The 17,435-nt window shown below is 48.5% G+C and overlaps 1 protein-coding gene across 5 annotated transcripts in view; it reads right to left on the reverse strand.

Annotated features, from left to right (window-relative positions):
• The window catches only part of tbc1d1 (TBC1 (tre-2/USP6, BUB2, cdc16) domain family, member 1), a 60,113-nt gene extending 43,075 nt beyond the window's left edge, over positions 1–17,038 (reverse strand). The window contains exons 1-2 of one of the 5 annotated variants that reach the window (XM_064334451.1): positions 16,721–17,038; positions 14,421–14,977 (exon numbers count right to left, since the gene is read on the reverse strand). In XM_064334451.1, the coding sequence (XP_064190521.1) occupies positions 14,421–14,960 (540 nt within the window). In that variant the 5' untranslated portion in view covers positions 14,961–14,977; positions 16,721–17,038. Of the gene's footprint in view, positions 1–4,174; positions 4,510–10,216; positions 10,786–14,420; positions 14,978–16,720 lie in introns of those variants that run through there. The other 4 variants (XM_064334452.1, XM_064334453.1, XM_064334454.1 and 1 more) reach the window with 4 other exon arrangements.
• Between the last annotated feature and the right edge of the window lie 397 nt (positions 17,039–17,435).

A 17,435-nucleotide genomic window follows, 5' to 3' on the forward strand; every position in this document is an offset into this window, starting at 1 on the left:
TCACTGACCTTTCAGCACTTATCCATTTAAACATGATACTAATCTCTACATTTGAATCATTGGACACTAAACACTCGACAGGCTAAGTTCTAGTGAGCAGGGAATATGATTTATGAGCAGTGTAAATAACGACAACATTGCAGTCAGTCTAACAGCCCATAATGTGAATACACTGTGCTCACCAGTGAGCAGGTGCTTGTGATGTTTAAACACCACTGCGTTACTATGTGTGTCAGTGAGAGGTAGGTAGGGAGAGTGTGTGTGTGTGTGCATGTAATTGTGAGTGTGTGTGTGTGTGCGTGTGTGTGTGGTTTCAGAGAGCGTATTTGCACACGCAGCCTCTCACTCTGCACAAACAGCACAGCCAGGTCAGCGGGATCAGGATCCTTCACAGTAACATGCACAGCCAGGTCAGCGGGATCAGGATCCTTCACAGTAACATGCACAGCCAGGTCAGCGGGATCAGGATCCTTCACAGTAACATGCACAGCCAGGTCAGCGGGATCAGGATCCTTCACAGTAACAGCACAGCCAGGTCAGCGGGATCAGGATCCTTTACAGTAACAGCATAGCTGGTTTGTCGGAGCGAGGGCGGCGGGGATGGGAGCGGGGGGGGGGAGGGCGAAGCGGGATCCTGCTGTGGCTTGCCCGGGGAGTGCTCTACTCTGCCTTCCCTGCCCCACAGTAACCCCCCCCCCAGCTCTGCTGCACTAACTGCAGCGTGTGCTCAAGGCTTCCAGGAAGAACACAATCTGATTCAGGTTCAGACACCCCACCATGTCTCCTTGCCTGGGTCGTTTCTGATAAACAGGAAAATAACTGCCAATGGATTTTGCTCTTATCTTGCATTTGGATTTTACACATTTCATATCTTAAAGACTTACAGTACCTCTATTACAAAAATACACAGGCCTGTTCAATACCGTTTGTCAAACCTTCATATGATTTGTGGTCTGGCTCTGATCAAGTCAAATGCTGAGGTGGTTCCAAGAGGCACAAAAAGTTACAAAAGTTACCTAAATCACCCACAAATGCACAGGTCTGCAGCTCACAGCTCGCCGGACGGACGGAACGGGGAATGGTGGTGTGTGAGCCTTCAGTCTCTACAGGCCTCAGTCTCACTCACCACCATAGACCGAATGAAGAGCAGGCTTTTTGGAATGTTCTAAGTCAGCGTTCTAGAACACTGCATTCAGTCACCAGTATTGATTGTGACATCAGCATTAGAATGTTCAGTCAAGAACATTCTAATCGCATATTTGTGACCTCACAGCTGAAGGGCTAAACTGGCTAACCCTGAGCAGCTGAATGCTCCACAGCAGCGGCTCTCCTAGCAGCGAACATCAGGAGCTTAAAGAGCAGGAACTCAGAGCGGCAAACATCAGGAGCTTAAAGAGCAGGAACTCAGAGCGGGAACTCAGAGTGGCCAGTCCTGCTCGGCCACAGAGACACCGAGAAAGAAATGAATGAGTTACCTGTGTGATAAACTGCTTTAATTTAATTAAGTACAGTACTAAGGGCTAATAAACCCTGGCATAGGCAAGCTGTCAGGTGATCCATCAACAAGCTCTACACTGACGCAGACCAGGAATGGTGTCACCACGCCAGCGACCTCAGCCCTGTCTGAAACATGAGGGTGAAGGAGACTTCCCTGTCAACCCAAATACACCAGCAAAGGGCCAGACAGGGCCAGACAGGGCAGTTAAGTTCCAGCTCCTATTAGGGGACTCCATACCACCCCCTGTACCGAAGAAGGAGGTTCTAGAAGGTTCCGTGGCCCTGCAGCCGGAACGTATCATGCTTTGTGCGCTGAGGATCAGCCGAAGCAAGTATCACATCACCCTGATAAGCGTTCATATCAATGCACAGGCCCTGAGGTGGAGCAGAGCAACTGCGCTGCGAACACGGAACAATACACATCCAAACGTATTTCACAGTATTTCAAACAGCGAAAACCACACAAACCACACAGAGGTTCACACCGTGAGGCACACACAGCTCTAAGCGCCTGGTTGGTCACAACATGCACACCAGATCCAAAAATAAAACTGTCCTGCAGTGTGTCTGCTTATCCACACCATGTTATCGGCCTGGTGTGATAAGAAGAGCAAATACAATCAGCTGTGCTTCAGTCACAAGGCATAAGTGATTAGTGTCAATCATACACCGTTTCATGAAAATAAACATTAGGAATCAAAGCATCAGTTCAGCTGTAAGTTTATTGCACTCAGAGCAGAATTTAAGTGGAACACTCCACATACCTACACAGCAGTGAGAGTGGCAGACTTCAGTGTGTTCCCACAGTCAAGCAAACTGACCAGCTTCTGTACACAAATCCGCTAAAAGGACAACATATAAAAATGCCTCAGCATAGCATATAGCATAGCATAGCCGATAAGCAACCGGACGTAATAACCCAACAGCATCTCCACCCCCCCCCCCTGCAGTCAGCAGTGTTCAGACATCAGCTGCAGTTCTGAGCCAGGAAACAGTCAGAAAGGCAGAGTGTCTACGCCAGGAAATGGCTTTATGTTTCGAGACCTTTCTCCCAGTTCTCCACGCCAGCCTGAGTGATAAAGCGCCACTGCAGTCCAGCCCCACGGCGGCTGCGTCCGCCATCGATGCAGCACAGTGCTCTGAAGCGTGGACGTAACTGCAGCACTGATGCAGCTGGTGCGGTCACATCGCAGGTCCCCAACGGACCGCAGGGGTCAGTCTTGAGCAATACAACAGGGGTCTCCCGGGTAAACAAAATTCTCTCGCCCACCCTGCTTAGTGCCACTACGGACCATCAAGCATCAGCTGCAACAAGGGACTCCTGTGTGTTCAGCACAGCCGGATCCAAACGCGTCAGCGCATTCTGCACAAGGGCCCCAACAGGACCCCTCATACAGGGGCCCCACTCCCACTCCCAACAGTGAGGGGCCCCACTCCCACTCTCAACAGTGAGGGGCCCACTCCCCATTCCTAACAGTGAGGGGCCCCACTCCCACTCTCAACAGTGAGGGGCCCCACTCCCACTCCCAACAGTGAGGGCCCCCACTCCCACTCCCAAGAGTAAGGGGCCCCCACTCCCACTCCCAAGAGTAAGGGGCCCCACTCCCACTCCCAAGAGTGAGGGCCCCCACTCCCACTCCCAAGAGTGAGGGCCCCCACTCCCACTCCCAAGAGTAAGGGGACCCACTCCCACTCCCAACAGTGAGGGGCCCCACTCCCATTCCTAACATTCAGGGGCCCCACTCCCACTCCTGACAGTGAAGGTCCCCACACCCCATTCCTAACAGTGAGGGGCCACACTCCCACACTAAAAAGTGTGCCCCACACAGGGGCCCCAAACGATAGAGGTCCCACCCAAACCTGACCCCACACAGACGTATACTGGAGCCGAGGGACCCGACCTTACACACACGCGTCCCAGAGCGGCGGCCTGAGGGATGGCCTCGGCACCAATGGGACATGGGTTCGAGAGCTGGTTAAGAGAGGAACACAATGACAATTCTGCTCTCTGTCAATAAGAACAGGGCATCAAAATGTCATAAACCAACATGGGTCTTCACAGGAACTCTAGCAGATATGAACAGGCCAAAACACGCCAGAAACACAGGATGCATTTTGCAGATCCTCATACTGACTGGCAACAACTTCAAAGCTCTGGCTGTCTAAACAGCGACTGGCTGACAGTTAGCTGAGGCTCGTACGGTTCCACAGAGAAACAGACCATCACACGCAGAGGGACCTCTGCAGCCCGCACACTCCACAGTCAGGCACTTAAAGAGTTAAACCAGACAGACTGTGAGTCTGAAGGACCATGACAGCCAGACACAGACGGCCACTTTCAGACACCGACAAACGGGCCCGTGTTCCTTACTGCTGAAGCCACTCTCCTCTCTCACTGGTATTAAAGGAAGGAGAAGCACACCGTGCACCTCTCAGGTAATGTGCCTGAGCACACAGTCAGGCTTTGTTCCGGCTCAGTTACCCCCCCTCAGCGGCCGGCGAGGAGGCACGGACACAAGCAGCACTCCGCTCTCCCCCCTCCCCCCAGGACCCGCTCCAGTCAGGGAGGAAGTGAGTGCTCCAGTGCCGTGTGACAGAGAGAGAGGGTCCTGAGACAGAGAGAAGAGAGAGAATGAAAGAGAGGGAGGGAGGGAGGGGAGCGTGGGTCCTGACTCACCTTAGCCACCCAGCTGAAGAGCGGCGCCATGTCCCAGCCCAGAGGCCTCCCCTCCTTAAACTCCTCCAGATCGCTCCTGTCCTCCGTCTCCTGCCCTTCACATCTACACTCTCACTCCGATCAGATCTCTCTCTTTCTACCTCCCTCACTCTCTCCTTCACTTCACATCTACACTCTCCCTCTCTTTCACTACACATCTACACTCTCCCTCTCTCTCTCTCCGTCTCCTGCCCTTCACATCTAAACTCTCTCTCTGAACCGATCTCTCTCTCTCTCTCTCTCTCCTCTGTAGCAGTGCTGGAGGAGGTGCCTGCATGCAGGCAGTGAGGAGGAGTGCTGGAAGTTTTCAGCTCCTGTTTTTCCTGGGGACAGGGTGCTGGCGCGGGATTGGGCGTGGGCTGCTGTAGCTCCGCCCCTCCCTGGTCTCCAGCCCGCGCACTTCATTCGTCTCGCCGCTCCCATGAGCAGCCACAGCGGCCTGCTGATGATGTCATCGCAGGAGCTCCTCTACGCCCCCCCCCTTTGCTTTCCCCACCTCTCTTTCCACTTCCTCCCTCGCTCTCTCACTCCCTGTTCTCAGGCCTTCGGGGGCCGATCGTAGGCTGTGGAAGGTGGGGTTTATTGGGGGGGGGTTGGGGGGGGGTGGAGGCATGCAGTCTGAGATGCTAGTGCCCCCGCCCCTGCTCGGGGAGTGACGAAGCGCGCGGATACACAGACACGCTTCACACCGCTACGCCAGTCATACAGGAAGTGCAGAAGTTTGCTCAGGGACTCGACAAGAGAAAGTGCCCGTTCAGCCGGGGGGGGGGCACAAACACACACTGCTGGCTTGTAAAGTGTGAAAAGTTCTTGTTTAGGAGCAGAAACAAACAAAAAACACATTTCCAATTGAGCAGCGTACACATACTCACACACTCACACACATACACACAGAACGCTTACACTCACTCACTCACACACACACACACACTCACACACACACACACACACACACTCACACACACACACTCACGCACACACTCACGACACACACACACGCACACTCACACACACACACACACACGCATACACACACACACTCACACACACACACACACTCACTCACTCACTCACTCACTCACACACTCACACACACACACACACAGAACCTACACTCACTCACACTCACACACACACACTTACACTCACACACACACTCACTCACTCACACACACTTACACTCCCACACACACAGACACACACACACTCACTCACACTCACACACACACACTTACACTCACTCACACACACACACACACACACACACACACACACTCACACACACACTCACTCACTCACTCACACACACACACACACACTCACACACACAAGTTAGGCAGCAGGAGTGTTGGTAGGTCCAGTTTAAGCAGGCTGGGGGTGACTCAGTCCAGCAGCATCATGTCTCTATTCCTCATTTCACACTCTGCTGTTTCTAAAGAGCTTGGAACAGGAAAACTGGAGCAATCTGAATATTTTTCATCAAGTCACATTGACAAGATGGTGGTCGAAAATTAAGATTGGCTGCAGGGAGGATTAAAGAATATCTAGACTTATAAAGTCCACAAGTAAATTAAAGTCATGAAATTAGCTAAATGAGTTTTTGTAACACCACAGAATGTAGCATAAAGTGTATTTACTGCCTTGTAAAAATGTGACTGTTTAACCCTACAGGCAGCCAGAGCAGAAGCACGCTAACGAGCTGGGCTAATATTGTGAATCCATAAAAAGGAGTACGCTATGAACCGCTAAGATGATGACTGAGAAACTCCCAGACCAGGCTAATTTCCCATGTAGCCCGAGTTTGATATTTGCCTGTTCACTGTCATGGGTCAGAAGGCAGGGTCTAAGTTCAAAGGTTGCAGAATGAATCAGAGACTGATTGGGCACCAAGCAAACAGACTGAAGACTGAGAGGGCAGAGCAAGCAGGTCAGGACGCTGACGTCAGCTCTGTGGAACTGCATGTTTATCCCCCAACCAGCACTCCCCCTCCAAAACCAGCACACAGTTTGAAATCAACACGTCAGTCCTTTCAGGAATATGTTCTGCATTCACAGAGCTGTGCTCACACAAAAACCAAAAGGCACATCACATTTAAGACATTACATTTTACACAAAAACACTCACGTACGACATGTCACCTTTAGGACATTATATTTTATAGAGAAATGTACCTGTATGACATCACATTTACATTACAGCCGTTTAGCAGCCGCTCTTACTCAAAGTGACGTACACAGTTCACTTTCCTCACATGAAATCCCTTTACACAGCAGGACATTCACCAGATCAATAAGGGACAAGCACCTTACTCAAGGGCACAACGCCAGTGCCACATCAGGGAATCGAACCTGCAACCTCTGAGTTACAAGCCCAGATCCTTAACCATTATACTACACTGCCACCCATTACAGTCACAGTCAGGCAGAGCTAAAAAGGCCAGTCAGCGAACCGGGTTTAATGTGCCAGGACTCTGGCCCCATAAGCGTGACGGTCTGGGGACACAATACCAGGAAGAGCTGAAGGAGGAAGAGGAATCCTTCCCAGTTCTGCTGACTCTGGAGAAAAAGAGACCCAGTTCCCCTCCTGTCAGGTTTCCTGCCCTGCTGCCATCTGAAGGAAACAGGGCCTGGGGGAATGGGGGGAATGGGGGCCTGGGGGAACGGGGAATGGGGGAATGGGGGGAACAGGGGGAATGGGGGAATGGGGGGAACAGGGGAATGGGGAATGGGGGAATGGGGGAATGGGGGGGAACGGGGGACCGGGGGGAATGGGGGCCTGGGGGAAAGGGGGAACGGGGGCCTGGGGGAATGGGGGAATGGGGGAACGGGGAATGGGGAATGGGGGAACGGGGACCGGGGAAAGGGGGAAAGGGGGAATGGGGGGACCGGGGAACAGGGGCCTGGGGGAACAAGGAATGGGGGAATGGGGGCCTGGGGGAACGGGGGCCTGGGGGAATGGGGGCCTGGGGGAATGGGGGCCCGGGGGAATGGGGGCCTGGGGGAATGGGGGCCTGGGGGAATGGGGGCCCAGGGGGAATGGGGGCCTGGGGGAACGGGGCCTGGGGGGAATGGGGGCCTGGGGGAACGGGGCCTGGGGGAATGGGGCCTGGGGGAATGGGGGCCCGGGGGGAATGGGGGCCTGGGGGGAATGGGGGCCTGGGGGGAATGGGGGCCCAGGGGGAATGGGGGCCTGGGGGCTCTGTAGCACATCACCCGCTGCAGCCACCATTCTGGCTCCGGGAGCTCACTGTCGTGTTTATCTGTGCGGCGGTCATGAGAGTCACATGATGCGCGGCAGGCCAAGGCAGAGGCATGTGACCGTAGCAGGCCCGCCCCCCCCCCAGCGGGAAATAGCACAGCCACAGCCCTGCTCTGATTCAGCCTGCAGATTTACAGCTGTAAAGACCGAACACAGGCCAAACGTTCAGAATTAAAGGTGCTCCATGTTTAACAGGCAATGCAGACAAAGGAAACGCCTAAAACATACAAACCCCCAAGGAGACAGTGTGCTGTTTAAAATTATTTCAGACTAATAAACAAAAATATCTTCTGAATTATGCAGGATTGTATTAATCACGCCTTTTAGGGAGCCCCCCCCCAGTTCAGTGTGGTTTCCTAAACCCGACTGAAAACCACAGAGCACCCATTCACAGAAATCTGAACTGGAAGAACATATTCCTGAACCCTGTTCTCAGACTGAACACAGAATAACCGCTGACTTTCCGTAAGGTGCCACCGGGACCACTTCAGCCTTCTCTCTGTCAGGACAAACGCTTTCCGCTCTTTTGTTCAAGGGTTTCAATTCCATGTGGCAGGCTTTCATGCAAAAGGCACTTAGGGACATTCTCAAAACAACAATCAGATTCACTACAGGGAGTTCATACAGCAGGACTGGTGAACAGAAACATCACAACCCCAACGTAAGGTCACTAAGCACTGCTGGAGCACCGGCCATCACAGGCCGAACCCCCACCAGCACTGCTGGAGCTGCCGATTGGATCTCACACTCTGAATACAGGAAGAGACACACTCATCCCTTTCCCAACTGGAGGGAGGAGCCTTGCATCACGCACTAAAATAATAAATTACCAAAAAACCCCAAAACAAAACAAGAAGTATTTTTATGACAACAGCACAGCCATTTTGTATATTTTAATACTAAGTATTATTATTATAATTATGACCCTGACCTAGACTGAGCAGTTTGAGAATGGATGGAAGGATGGATTATAATAATTTTCCAGATCTTCAGATCTGGGAAGCCTCAAGTTAGGATTTGTTTGGGATTTGCGTGTCTGAGCTGAAATTTAAGGATACATCATTCTGCATTTTCCATTTTTGGCCAAACAAAATTAGGGCTGATTTTTAAATGGTAAATGCGCTGCATTTATATAGCGCTTTTATCCACAGTGCTTTACAATTGATGCCTCTCATTCACCAGAGCAGTTAGGGGTTAGGTGTCTTGCTCAGGGACACTTTGACATGCCCAGGGCGGGGATCGAACTGGCAACACTGACTGCCAGACAACCGCTCTTACCTCCTCCTTTTTATTATTTGGTTGACAATACCTGACACATGAATTAAGTGTAAATAAGTGTCTGTGAAAGAGGGGTGACTGTTGAGGGCCTGTTCCCCCAGCGACAGCGTTTCAGGGGGTTGAACTGGAACTCTGAGGGAGGGGCCCTGTCAGTGATGGGCAGCGGGGGCGGAGTCAGGCTGCCTCCACAGATCAGTGACAGATCCTTCATCACTGACTGGCCCAGAGCCAGTCCAGCCTACTTCCCCCACACTACCACAGGTGGCACGCATTCCATATAAACTTCAGGTGAACCCCTTTCAACTTCCTTACACCTACAGCAGCAAGCACCTGTTCACTATCTGCCTAAATATTTCATCCCAATCTGCATGTTTCTAAAATACTTTCTGGTGCAACACTATAGCAGACTTTTCTGTGTTCAAATGAAATCATTGCTAAAATAATGAATGATGACAATGTAATATATTCTAATACTTTTAACTCAGAAGTCTGAACCACTGCAAATATATATCCGGTAACAGTAAAACCACCCAAAGCTTAGCAATCAAACACCTTCTAAGTTTCCAAATTTCTCAAAGAAATGAACGCCTAGTGCTTAACGTGTGGTCTACAGTCAAACTTTAAGAACACAAGAAATAGAAGATGGCCATGTGTGATATGTATTTAGCCTGTATGTTAAGGGTAAATCCTCCATGTTTTTCCACTGCTTTGTTTGTTTTAACTTTCTCGGATAATAAAACAACATGAAACAACTGCTTCCCAAGTTATTTTTCAACATCAAAGCCCCTGTGCATCAACAAATGTAAGCTACCATCAAATGCAGTAAAATAGGTTCGCTAGCCAAGTTATCGTTATATATATGTTGAATTAACCTGGTTTACCGAATCCGCGAAATGTAAACCGTGGTAAATTAGTTGCTAAAGTTACTACAATACGCAAGGTGCAACTTTCATACGGTACCGGTTAACGACAGCCAAATACAATACGCTGCTTTGGGCGTGCCAAACAGGTAGACAGCTAGCAGAACAGGGGAGCAAATGGTGGCATTCAACCAACAGACTAAAATGAATACTCTAAACTAACCACCGTTACTTGCCGTTTTTACATTACGTGAAAAACATTACGATAGAGGTTTTCTGAAGATAAGGGCTTATTGTTAAGTGACGATTTTTGCTTGCTAACAAGCAAACTATCATTGCCTACATTAACGATAGCATGACAACTACATTACCTAGCTATTTAACTACCTTTGCTGCAAAAATGTGCCGTAAACTTACGTTATTAGTTAATTAGTTAAATGTAATGAATCGCTAAATAAAGTTAACGACTACTTTCAGCAACCCCACTGGCTAGCTAGCTTAGCCAGTCTTGTGCTGAACACGAAATTTAACCCAGTTAGCAAACATGATAAAACCACGTCAAGAAATAACAAACACATTTTAATTATTGTAATGTAAGTCACTCACTCCTTGTTGCTCTCTCTTGTCATCCCGTTTCAGCAAGTTCAACTTTTGCAGTCGTGCTTTCATTACCCTGACCCCTAACTTTCCCAAACCGCATGCAACTGCAATGTGCCGTATTGACGGCTTTCAATGGGAAAATGATCTCCTTCCTCTTGCCTTCCCCGCCGTTTCTAATCCAATAGCAAGACAATAAAACCGTAAATGCTCCAGTAAGTTTTAAGAGAGAAAAACAACTTTGCCCCCTACTGTAGCTTCTAAACCCCTTCAGTGTGAGCGGATTTGTGAAATATTTCTGTTAAAGATAGCATCTGTCTTCTGGAACAATGTAAACAACATTTCCTGGCATTGACAAGATAATAAGGATTACTCTATGCCAGCACATGGCAGGCTACCCTACCACTGTCTCTTCGTGAAAACTGTAATAGCACTTCGCTGGGAAACTCTAAATTTGCTTTGGCCTCATCTATCGAATAGTTACATTTTGATCTCCTCAAGATTTAAAGTTATTTATTAGTTAACTGCTGCCCATGGTTATACTGTAGCCTAAAACTACACGTAGGTCTATAAAGTAGGCTACCATATTTACAGGTTGCCTATTTTAATCTTCTGTTCTCTCATTTAAAAAAAGTGTTATACATAATGGACAATGGACATACAGTAGCCTACAATAACAACGAAACTCGTTTTTAGTTTGTATATTAAAGTGAATTGCTTTTAGACGCATATTTATGACTAGGCTATGTGACTCCATAAAAATGTAGTTGTAGGTTATTTCAATTTTAAACAATTAAAACTGATGCTGTGTTTTTCTTTGCGTTGTATCCCCATTTCTCCCGGAGCCCATATGGCGCAACCTTTTGAAAACGGAATACTGAACAAAATACTGCAGGCTCACTGTCCCACCTAGTGGCACAAACATAAAACAATCAGAAAAAATGCCCTAAAGCAGGCGTATGTAAAATATTTAGCATACACTTAATTGTTAACGTAAATAATAGACTAAATACGTTATTCTGACTCTTTTTTTTCTTTAAGTGAACAAGAACAAAATTTCTTGTTAGAGATGTATTTCCTCTGTATAAAATAGACAGCATACACTGGTAACAGATAAGGCATTCATTTTTGAACTTGTATTCACATAAAACAGTGAAATATGAAAGAGAAAAAATCGTTCAAGACTTTTTGAGGCAGCCACTGCAGTATTCACTACACCAAATCCATCTGAGTACCTTCTCATTCCAGTCGGCTAATTACATGGCCCCTTGGTACCAGGAGGGCAGCCAATCAGCTTTCTCTTTCTGAGAACTGCATTCTATATAATGCTGGAATTAAAGAGGGGGTAGACATTTTTCCTGATAAAAGGATGTTCAGCCACGTGTTCTGAGGTTGAGAAAGAGTCAACAGTCCTTTCAGGCACCTGGGATGTGCTTCCTTGAGTCACCTGTGCCTGTGCCAGTGAGTCTGCACCAATGAGAGGCCTTATAGCTGTGACCTCATCTCTGTTGTTGACTAAGCAAATGGGCGCACCCTGCGTTCAGCCCCAGTGAGCGCTCGCAGCAGAATCGCTAGGCTAGCCGCACGCAGAGACACCGGCGCTGGTGTCAGGCAAAGAACCGCAATCTCTCACAGAAAGCAGGGACTTCTGGTTTTCTGCTCTGCGTCTGAAGCTTCCTGCAGAGTGGAGCTCCCACTGACCTGCTGACCTCCTGCTAGTGCTGCATCTACTGCACACTGCTGGGACTGACTCACAAAGACAGGAAGTGGTTCCTATGACAACTGTGCATTATTTCCTGTTTGAGAGCGCAAAGAAACACACTAATCCTTCATTTTGGGTATCACTCTATAGATGGATCATCAACCTACATTTGTAAAAGCCACAACTGACAAAAGCCACATAGACCTTCAGCATCTACAGCAGTATGATCCAAAGAGATCAGAGAATAAAAAACAGAAACAAAACTAGAAATCATTACAGACTACACACAGCCATGGGAAAAGATTACTTTGCTTCCTCAAAATAGGTCTCAGTCCCTCCTCTTGCACTGACTGTCCTGTTAAAATCAGAGAACAGCAGCACCCCCCCTGGAGAGAATCCTAGATCAAACTGAGCCTCCTTCGCTTTTGGACCCTATCAGCTGCACATGAAAAGAAGCCCCAGTTCTCACATTATGTGCACCATTAGGAAATACAGCATGAACGCCCCACAGCAGTGAAGCACAGCTATGAACCAGCTCCGCAGGTGCACTGCCTGTACTTTGCCTACTGACAGTGCTAATCTGACCAATCAGCAGCCAGAAACACTACATCAGCTGCATTCAAGGTGTAGACTTTACTCAGTAGCGATACTGGATTACAAGCGTTAAACCTAAATTCTTCTGCAGGATGGAGCTGCTGAAGATGACCTCATCGGTGAACTCCAGCTGTCGCCAGGGAGACGGGCCTTTGGTGTCTCCTGCCGCGCTCTATAAGGGTGACCCCCCAGGCACCTGCGGTCTGTGTCTGTCAGTTCTGGATGAAGAGCAGCCCTCCAGCGCAGGCAGAGCACTGCTCACCTGCCGGACTGCTGAGTGACTGGGAGCAGCAGCTGGTAGCGCAAGCGTGCTAGTGAACACACTTGCTAGTGAACACGTGTGCCAGTGAACACACGTGCCAGTGAACATGTGTGCTAGTGAACACACGTACCAGTGAACACACGTACCAGTGAACACACGTACCAGTGAACACACGTGCCAGTGAACATGCGTGCTAGCGAACATGCATGCTAGCGAACATGCATGCTAGCGAACATGAATGCTAGCGAACATGAATGCTAGCGAACATGAATGCTAGCGAACATGAATGCTAGCGAACATGAATGCTGGTTTGTGTGGCTAGCCCACTCCTCTGTTCTTTTTTAACCCCTTAAGGTGTGAGGTCACAAATATGTGATTACATTACATTACATTATATTACATTTATTTGGCAGATGCTTTTATCCAAAGCGACGTACAAAAAGTGCATTTCATGGTCATAGACAACTACTAAACACAGGTTCAGTAAGATACAATACTTATTTTGTACAGCTATTTCTAGCCAAGAACACAGTTTAGTTCACACAGTGAACACTATTCAGACCTAACCTCTGCAAAGCCAACTATGTATGTAATGTAACTAGGCAGAAGAATAAGCTACAGTATTAGGACAAATACAAATTACCAAAAAGTGCTGGGATTGGGCAACATGTAACAAGTGTCATGAAAAAAGGGGGGGGGGGATTTAGAGTGAAATATACAGCGTGGTGGTGGTTAGTCCAGGTATAGTCTGAATAGATGAGTCTTCAGGCCACGGCGGAAGATGGGTAGTGAGGGCCTAACGCACTGTATTAGGAACCAGCTCAGCTCTGCTGGCTTACACCACTCTGTGAAAAACAGCCTTTTTCTAAAATCTCCCTCTCTGAGCTGCTGGCTGGCTCTGAGGGACTGGGTCCCCCGGGGTTCATGCGGACCGCGTCCTTCGTACTAAAATAAAAAGGCCCATGAGGTATTACAGTATCCGGTGTCTCACAGCTGGACAGCCAAACAAACGCTGATGAGGTCACTCCCGCCGCTACACCCGGCTTTTTATAGCCGCGAAACTGAGACGGGTCAGACCGTAACCTTCTCCAGAGCGCCATAGCTACCCTCTCTTTACTCATCACTATCCCCCATCTTTATACCCTCTCTCCCCCTTTATACCCTCTCTCTCTCCCTTTATACCCCTCTCTCTCCCTTTATACCCTCTCTCTCCCTTTATACCCCTCTCTCCCCCATTCTCACACTTAAATTAAAAAACAGCTGTTGCCAAAAATGTATTCTCTCTCTCTCTCTCTCTCTCACATACAAATACATACACACACACACACACACACAGTCTTAGTTTGAAGGTTTGTGGATGCGAATCTGTGAATGTCTGTCCTGCCCTAACCCTGGACAGACAGGTGGACAGCAGGGTGAGGAGAAGAGAGGAAGGAGGGAGAGGAAAGGGGAGGAGTGGAGACCTGCGTCTCGCTGGAACTTCAGGTGGAGGAAACACCTGAGCAGCACAACTACTGTCCATCAGTAATGGCTGTGATGTCATCCACCTGGTATTCCACACACCAATCACCATAGCGGATATCCATCCGCCCCCCGCCCCCCCCAAGCACCGAACTGCAAACTCCAGTGAGCTGGGAGCAGGCGCAAGGCCTCACCTTGCGGTGGTCTTGGCAGCGGAACAGGTAGCAGGTGCAGCGGGTCTCCCCGCGGGCCTCCTCGCGGGTCAGGCAGCCGAAGTAGCTGGGGTCCTGGCTGTTGTGCAGCAGCTTGTGGACGCGGTGCGGCCGGTGCTGGAACAGCAGGGTGTGGTGCAGCGGGTCCCAGGGGCGCCCGGGTCTCGCGTCCAGGATACAGCGCACGGAGCGCGCAGAGACCAGCAGGTGGACCGGCTCGTTACAAGGGGCGGGCAGAGCGGGCGGGGCGGGCGGGGCGGGCGTGGGCGTGCGCCCACCGAGGAGCACTCTGCCGCCGCGTCTCCGGATTTCGGCCACCACCCAGGGCAGCATGGCCATGGTGGTCAGCGGGTGCACAGGAAGTGAACCCACAAGGAGAAGGGCGTACTGGAATTCCACTTCCTCCTCCTCCTGTGGCCTGTCCTGCACCTTGAGCAGAGTTCTGTGGGCGGGGCTTCTGCCACCATTGTGGCTCTTGTCGGGCTGCTTCCTGGGTTTCACTTCAAAGTAAAGCCCCTCCATCCCCCATGGGATTCGACCTGGGGCAAGCAGACAGACATGCGTTCAGGAATAATTTATATATTACATTATAACCACCCATGATGTATCAGGTATACCTCAATATAGAGGACCCCAAAAGGACCCAATGTCATGCTTAGTTATCTGCTGATAAGCAGTTAGGCCAGTTTGGGAAATGACAGACTGTTGTAAGACCTACACCATTTGGCACTTTAGTCGGTCATATCCTTGGGCAATGAGGGGGGCAGTCTCGTTTTGCATTTGTTTTCATTTCTCAGAAGGTGAGCTTAATGACTTGGATCAGCTTCTCCGGGGCCCGGGTGGTCCTTGCTCATCCCATTCCCGCGTCTATCAACATATAAATAAATCAGCTCCACTTCTCGGGAACACAAGGTCAGGGCTCGCACGCGAACACGCGCTCGAGTTTCAACTCTGTTTACCGTTTGGCCACTGTGCGTAAAAATAGCGTAAGAATTATATTTTTAAATTTTCATGTCCATTTACAGTTGAACCGAAGCATTTACGTTATTAATGTGTACCCCATGTTCGAAACGAATTGAATGGTATGACAGGAAACGATAAAAAATATCAGGCTTTGTTCAAATATTGAACAGCACACATCTTTTCAAAAAGAAAAAAATAAATTTCAGTAAGTTAGTTCTATCGTTTTACCCAGTTGCCGACCCAATAGTAGAACGGGGCGAAGTCAATACAATAATGCACAATTCATCATAACTTTAAGTTGCGGGAAATCAACCCGTATTTCAAGGAAATAGCTGCTCTATGTCCCGACTGTCAGCGTCCCATGTGATGGCTTTGGTGAGTTCGATAACTCTAGAATATTATTATTTGCTTGTAATTAAAATGTTAACATTTTCTGTTAGATCTACGGGCTGCTGTTTCGGTGTACACATTGTCCATATTTGTGCGGAAAAACACTCTCGCACAAGACTTCATTCACATTCTGCTCTGTTTTCAGTTTTGTGCGTTTTAACTTAAAGACTAAGTCTGTTGCACCAACAAGACAAGGTCACCTCGGTCTTCTTTTCTTCCCCTTCAGCTGAGTCTGAACACTGAACACTGAACATGAAGGGCAATCTGACCCTGACTCACCTACCCAGCGATTACAGTGGCTATATTGGAGTTTTCAAAGCAGGTTTTAAAAAAATTAATCTAAGTACAAACGATAAGAAATTGAACTCATTTTGCTGTAGCATATGGTTACTCAGCGATCTTTTGAACACTTCCTTATAATGCTCCGGCTAGCATCCACAGACCTAACGTTACTCAAGTGAACATTTCGCAGACTTGCTGTGATACTTGAGCTATGTGAACTTCTTTTTAGCGACAGACTTTCGCTGAAATACATAGTTTATAGTCTTTGCACTACAGTCAACGGCCATGAGTACGATTCAAAAGGGAAAGGTTGGCCGAACTCAGTTTTAAGTGATAGCCTACTTTTGAGGAAACCGATCTGCGAAGACAAAAAAAGTTGGCCACAGTATTCATTTAGCGAAAAAATGAATGAATAATTAACCAATGTAGCGTAGCTTATAATAGGCTATATCATGAAACAGTGTGAAGAATATTGCAGCATATATGGATGCAGCAGGCATGTGCGTTTTAATATTTGAATGCAGTCATGGCGATTAGACAGGTCCAGAGATTAAAACACCTCAACTAAAAATATTATTTTGGATGAATCGGAGGAGGACGTGCTTTTTTCCACGCTGTGGTGCCCGTTAGTGCTGTAGCCTACCTACCTTTGCGGATGCTGAGTATATTTTAACACGGCAGGGCTGGAACAAGGTTTACACTGGAAAAGTGCTTATTTGCTGTCAGCCCATGTTCTTCAGCTTCGATTCTTGACCAGATCGTCTGTTTTCCGGCATCGGATCTTAGGCTACCTGTAAGTTTACCACAATAACATAAAGATAGGTTCGGCTCCCATCATCTTTTGTAACGCTCCGGTCACATCCGAGCACTTCCTTTCTCGCGGTCTTTGAAGGCGTCAGCGCGTGTCTCACAACTTGCATTTACAGTTTCTGCTCCGACAGAAGCCAAAATGCAAACTGCAGCGGTAGCCTCTGAAATCTGCAGCGGGTGAATCCCTCCCTGCACTGTGAGGGGCGCTATAAGTAGCTGGCCGGAGACCCGCAGCTAATCTGCACAGAATATTGATGAATACATGCCGCATATAAGGATGTTAAGGAGCATGATGCATTTTGAGATTCACTTGAGAAATAAACCTGTTTAAATTAGTAACTGAACGCATAATGAATATCACCGTTCGCACAGCTGTACAAATTCACTTTTTACCACCACAAAATAATGGTGTAACATAGGTACAATGTAATGCACTTATCTAACTTGGGAAACAGTCATAAAACATTGTTTTCTGTGGATATAAACGACGACTTAGATATATCTGGAGTCTGGGAATTACTAATAACCCGATTGCTCCACCTGGTAGTTATG

The sequence above is a fragment of the Anguilla rostrata genome, chromosome 5 (genome assembly GCF_018555375.3).
Source record: "Anguilla rostrata isolate EN2019 chromosome 5, ASM1855537v3, whole genome shotgun sequence".
In the NCBI taxonomy this organism is placed as follows: Eukaryota; Metazoa; Chordata; class Actinopteri; order Anguilliformes; family Anguillidae; genus Anguilla; species Anguilla rostrata.